General features: G+C 39.8%; 1 protein-coding gene across 1 annotated transcript in view; it reads right to left on the reverse strand.

Annotated features, from left to right (window-relative positions):
* LOC127530710 (NACHT, LRR and PYD domains-containing protein 12-like) overlaps nucleotides 1-5,620 on the reverse strand; it is a 78,186-nt gene extending 72,566 nt beyond the window's left edge. The window contains exon 1 of the mRNA XM_051938062.1: nucleotides 5,550-5,620. Within this exon, the coding sequence (XP_051794022.1) occupies nucleotides 5,550-5,620 (71 nt within the window). The remainder of the gene's footprint in view (nucleotides 1-5,549) is intronic.
* Between the last annotated feature and the right edge of the window lie 1,138 nt (nucleotides 5,621-6,758).

A 6,758-nucleotide genomic window follows, 5' to 3' on the forward strand; every position in this document is an offset into this window, starting at 1 on the left:
CGTCTTAGACCGACCCACCCACCGAAACCATCCCGGTACAGACACAGGAGCTGACGACTCGGGGGTTTCTAGCAACACCGGCTCCTTCCAGCATTAAGTGGCCGACAGGTGTGTGTTTTATATGAAGAATATATGAGGTTACATTTGTTGTCTAAATCCTATCTGGGTCTGATATACAGTTAAATGATGTCCTTTAGGTCTGGGATATCACAACCCTCAGCGCAATAATGCCAGCTGTTTAGGATGACATTACAAACATGACCAGTCAGTACATCAGGCTTCCTTACACTGTGGGTGAACAGGCCAACATTAAACGGCAATTTGCAGCGATGTCCGGTTTCCCAAATGTAATCGGCGTAACTGACTGCACTCATGCTGCTGTAAGGGCTCCGAGTGAAGATGAATTTGTCTATGTGAACCGAAAAAAATGTACATTCAATCAGTGTACAAATTATTTGTACATCGGACATGATCATAACAAATTTAGTGGCAGGGTGGCCTGGGTCAACACATGATTCATTCATCCTGACGCACAGCAGTGAAAAGACTGCAGGGGGCGCTGTGTGAAATGCCATGGATCAGCAGCTTATTTATATACAGATACATTCATGAGTTACTTTGCATTGACCATTCATGGTAAAATGTGGGTGTGTTGTGGGCGGAATGTGAGGTGGATCCACCTGTGCAATCTTCCAGCTGGTGGGTGATTTATCTAGAAATTGCATGCAGCTGTGCTTACACACAGTTTTATAAATCAGGGGCGAAGGTCATACGCCCATTTCGTATTTTCGGCTACACAAACTTTAGTATGGATCCTACGCAATGTTTTATAAATGAGGCCCCTGGTATTTTGTTTTGCAACATGCATTATTTTCCTTTTTTCTATGTAGTGTTTAGTGACTACTCAGTAGAGTATTTAATTTCGATTGACTTGAGGCATGATTTGACAGCAAAGTTCAGTTTTGAGCACAGATTGAACTGTTTTGGGGTGAAAGTTTGGTTTTGCAAGAAGATTCAGAGGTAGCTTGAAAATTGGGTTTTGTGTTCACAGTTTAGGGAAAAGGAGAGCAGCTTTCCATGAATGTGTCTTAGCAATCGAGAAAAACTGTAATAGAAAACTAAACACATAAAATACTTCAATATAAAATCTGTGGACACTGCAGTAAAAAGATGATTTCACTGAACTTTCAGAACTGAGCAGTGAGTTGTCTTGTGTTGCACATTATATTTAGGTCCCACACACAAAGGACAGTTTGATTTTGAAGGGACAAAAAAGAGAGGTTTTTTCCCTTCGGGGTTTTGGGCGACAGAAAGTTGTTGTGTCCAGCTTTGTTTTGTGGTCTGACAAAAAGCAGAGCTGAATAAAAAGTTGCTGAGACTCCTGCAATTTTCGTCTCCTGTTCTTCATCCTCTACAGTATCATAAAAACGCTGACTGGATCGCAGGAAGGAGCTTAGTTTAGTTCTTCTGCTTTTAAAGGCTTCAAACTGGACTGTAAGTGTTCTGTAAACACACCGACTTACTCATTCATTCACCTTAACACATTTACAGATTTAATCCTCAAGTTAATTATTACAGGAGAAATTATTTAATAGAAAAGCCTGAAATGTTTTCATTCATTTCTCATTCTGTCATTCACTCAGAATCTGCATGTTGTAAAAGTAGATCCAATAATCTGTGGTTGTGGGTGAGTTGAGAACATTTTAAACCTCCAGAACTCTTTAACTAGCATCAGGCTAACACCAATATTTCTGTCTGGATGCATAAACTTGTCATCGCTGCTTGTTACTGTGGCTGGCTGCTGCCTCTCTCCTCACTCTCTCTGATCTCCCTCCTCCCTTTACCTGTACAACTGCAGCACACCTGAGTGCCGCTAGCACTTAGGGAGGAGGAGGGTATTTAGGGAGGCAGGAGAGGGAGGCAGGCAGAGGCATGAGCACCACAAAGCCACATGTCCTCCTCAGATAAACGCATGAAGGTTTTTTTGTGTTTGTGCAAATTTTCACGTTCACCACCCCTCTTTTGTTTCTTTTGGCCAGCAGCTACAGCCCTTTTCCTTTCACCATTATTTCTACCCTGATTAGTTCGATTACTCATAAATAAAGATGTTTGGTTTTTTTTCCCTTCACCATTTCACCTGCTGTGTCTGTGTCCAGTTTATATGTTGCTGGTCTCCTTGTGTCTTTGAGAGGAGAGCTCACATTACTCCGATGTTGAAGTCTCTGCATTGGCTGCCTGTATCTTTTAGAATTGATTTTAAGATTCTTTTACTAGTTTTTAAGTCTTTAAATGGTCTTGCTCCTTTTTATTTATCCAGTTTGCTTTTACCCTATGAACCCAGTAGAGCCCTCAGGTCTTCAGGTAGTGGTCTTTTAATAGTCCCTAAAGTCAGAACTAAAACATACGGTGAAGCCTCTTTTTATTATTACGGCCCCCGTCTGTGGAACAGCCGACCTGATGACCTGAGGGCAGCACCTACTGTTCATATTTTTAAGAGAAAACTCAAGACCTACCTTTTTAGTCTGGCTTTTAGCTAATCATATTTATCAATACTATTTGATCTTATTTATTTATTCATTTTTATTTATTTATTTTTATTGTTATTTTAGTCTTAGCTCCAGTGTTCCCTCATTTTTAATGAAAGATGGCGTTTCCTCAGTCCTCTTTTGTGTGTGTGTGTGTGTGTGTGTGTGTGTGTGTGTGTGTGTGTGTGTGTGTGGTGCTATACAAATAAAGTTTGATTGATTTGAGTCTAACTTTTTAATTTTTAAAGAGGCCGTAACACTGCTCCATCACTTCTGAATGTTTAGTTAAACTTTCTTTTACATGTTATTTTTGTGATGAAATAGTTCATGTTGAAAGTATTCCACATATGTTGTTTCAATCCGTGTATGGTTTGCTCTTTCATTTTTCTGTTTCAAAATGAAATGAAAAAAAACAAATAAGTGGGAGTGGCCAGGGACACCTGTGGCTCATTGGCAATCAGCTGGGAAGGTGTAAAGCTCAGCCACCCGGATCAGCGTCACCTTTTGGCCAGACCGGCAGCTGGAGTGTGTGTTGGTGACTGGTGTTGAGCCTGGACTTGGCTGTTGTGCATCAAGGAATGTGATATTGTTGGAACAATTCTTTTATGGTTAAGGACCTCATTTCCCTCATGTGGATCTCGGGCTTAACTTCCTGTGTAAATATAATTTGAACACAATTCACAAAGCACTGCACACTTGTGTCCAAAGCACACTTTGTCAAAATTAAGACACACGAAGCAAAACTAGGACACTGCACTGCTAAATACAAAACACTGCTCTCTCACTGTGTTTTCACATGAAGTGTAAAAAAATGATACAGTCCTCAAAAATGACAACTTTAACACAAATGCATCCTATAAATAAATCAGAGGTTCCACTGCAGTGCCTGACTGTACATTATAAAATAAAAAAATGTTGGACAAAAAATACAGCAGTGTATTGTACACAGTACAGTATGCAGATATTTACACCACGTCTGCATCAGTTCTTTCAGCCTGGTCAGAACACAGGACCTCATCTACATCACAAGCTGTGTTTTCTCTGGAAAGAAAGACCTAGTGTGTCTGATCCAGCCCTGAGCTGCATCAACAGAAACATCACCACATGCCAAGACCACTGACTGAAGAGATTTTCCCAAAGTATGGCTGCTGCTCATAAACCTTCCACCTGCATGTGGAGAAGAATTCTTCTATAGGATTCAGAAAGAGAGAATATGGAGCAGAAAAACCACAATAACTTGAGGGTTCATAATGAACCATTCCTGAATCAATAGTCCTCTATAAAACTAACACTGTTCCAGATGTATCATAAAAATGCAACTGAAAAACTCTCTGGAACAAACACACAGAACAGAAAAAGTCAGTCATGTTCACTTTCTGTAATTTAATCAGCACTTGTGAAGCAGAATGATGCATTCGATTTTGTTCTCAGAACATTTCTGACTGTTTGTATTGTTCCAGTATAAACATGTCACTGAAGAGACAAACATTTACACACCATGTAAACTACAATAAACCTGAAACTATTTAGGGTAACACGAGGCTATTCTGGCCCCCTTTTTCTGTCATATGATATTTGTACTGGTTAATATGCACAGAATCATGATAGAATGGTACACAATGCACCTCAACAGCACCATTTAATAATTTCATAAACATTTTTTAAACGGAAAACATGTAATAAATAAACTACAGGCTCATAATCAATGCAAGGGTTGGGGCCAGAATAGCCCCGCTGTGGAGGGGCTATTCTGGCCCCTAACTTTTAACTTGTTTAAACTCCACTTTTCATTAAATAAAACATGCAATATAACAAAATATTGTGCTAAGAAAAAGATTAAGCATGTTTAGAGCTCAGAGACAAGATTAGAGTTCAGAGTCTATGAATTATAATGTATCTAATTCATTTCACTAATCATTTGGTTATTAATGCAATCACCCAAAACACCACGACACTGATAATGTTAAACAAAGGTCCAAAATCTGCTGTCTTCAATGTATATACTTCCTGAGCTGTTCTGCTATCCAGTATGCATGCCTGAACTAGATTCCTTTAAGTTATCATATTACAGGATACACAGGGAAAAAGATCACAGTACTTTACTGGGGAAATCCCCTGTGACACAGTCCCAGTAGCCCATTTCATGCAGCAGGGGCCAGAATAGCCCCAGGGCCAGAATAGCCCCGCGTTACCCTACTTTACGCACCATCCTGATCATCTGCTGACCTCAACAACAGGTTGCATTCTGAACAGCTGATACTGTTTCCCATAGTGTGCAGTTCATTGGCAAAAGTGTTTTCAGTTTTGACCTGTTTTGTCTTCATTGTGACAGCAGTGTTGGAACAGTGTCCCAGTTCTGCATCCCAGTGTTCACTTTTTGAAAAATGTGTGCTATGAGTGAAAAAGTGTGTTCAAATGAGTAAAAATATGTTCAATCTTTTGCAAAAAGAGTGCAAGAGTTTTGTAAACTGTATGCAAACCATGAATAGTGTCCAAAATTTGGACAGCAGAGTCCTGTTTTTTGAGAAATGTGTGCAGTGAATGGAGTTTAGTGTCTTATCAACAGAGAAAAACTGTAATAGAAACTCAACACTTTGTGCAGCAGCTACACAGTAACAGCCTTCCATTCTGACATTGCATTCTGACCACTGTGTGACTGTTTCAGCAGAGCATCTTCCTTCATCCTAAAACCTTCATCTTCCATCAGCTCACTTTACAGCAGGAACACTTTCTTACTTTGTGTCTGAGGGTTCATCTTCTTTACTGAAATATGGAGGAATATCAATGGACCAGTCACTCTGCATGGACAGACGGACGGAGGCTGCAGACTCTGCTCTCTGTCTGCTGAAACACATGTTGTTACTCTAATCAATCACTGATCAAAGACAGGACAAAGGATTTCTATTTGTGTCACAAAAATCTTCTCAAAATTCATTTTTATCTACCCACTAAAATCAGCATCATATAATTGACAGATTGAATTAAAAAGGAGACACCTGAATAAGTTAGAGGCAGTTTTCTTACTTTGTGTCTGAGGGTTCAGGTTCTTTACTGAAGTTTGGAGGATAAATATCTTTGGACCGGTCACTCTTCATGGACAGTGATGAAGAAAGTAGGACACCTTTTGCTAGAGATACTTTGTAGTTTCACTCCATCATTCCTTTGCCCGGTGTTATTCACAATTATTTTGTCTTTTGCACCTGTTTGCCAGATCCTGTGAATCAACTGTCTTTTCCTCTTTGTTTAAACTCTGTTACTGATGAGCAGCCATATGTAAATTAACCATGATTCACCCTCATATTTACATCCTGCCCCTCCCTACCCTCTGACCATCTCTATGAATTGTGAACTCTCCAAATGTTCCGGGTTATCTTCCCTTCACAGACTCATACTCTGTGTTGGTCAGCCCACCGTATGTCAGAATACCAGTAAACACCCCACTACAGCAAACTTCCAAGGACTAAGAGTAAAATTTCTTCAACAACAGACAGCTGGAGGCTGGAAACTCTGATCTCTGTCTGTGGATCTGAACTCTGCAAACACAAACATGTTTCTGATCACATCAATCACTGATAGATTCTCTGATTTCAGAGTCATTTTAGGAACCCTCAACTGAGAGTGAAATGAAAGAAATTCACTGAAAGTCTAAATAAATGTGGACTGAATCAAATGCCTGCTGATGTGTCTGTGCTTCTCGTCCAAACTGAGAGTTTCCTTCAGTTCAGGTGGATTAGAACAAGAACTATCTGTTCCTTCATTATTGTGACCACAGCAAACATCACATCTCACTGCAGGATCCATCTGACCACCACATGAAGCCTTCACTCATTCTCTTTACTGCTTTTACAAACTTCACTACTGAATATTCTGTTTCCTGATTCCTTGTATTCCACCTCTGAGAACAAATCCAAACATCTACAGCTGATCTCTGACACGTCAAACTCTTCATTTATGTTGGAAAACTGTCATACAAAGTGTTGGAAATACTTTCAGATCCCAGTTTATCAAGGAGAACCCCAGCAGTGTTTCCTTCTTCTGGACCTGGTTCTCTGCTGCACCGACACACCTTTAGTTACTGACATCTTTAAATATCGAGTCAAGTTTTAATACGTAGAAGAAGAAGTGAAGCATTAAAGAAAGTAAAGATCATTGACCAGATAAAAGCTTCCTCAGCAGTCAGTATTAAAACACTCCTGTGATGTAAAAACACCAAGAACAGGAAGAAGGTTTTCT

Source organism: Acanthochromis polyacanthus, chromosome 17, assembly GCF_021347895.1.
Source record: "Acanthochromis polyacanthus isolate Apoly-LR-REF ecotype Palm Island chromosome 17, KAUST_Apoly_ChrSc, whole genome shotgun sequence".
NCBI lineage: Eukaryota > Metazoa > Chordata > Actinopteri > Pomacentridae > Acanthochromis > Acanthochromis polyacanthus.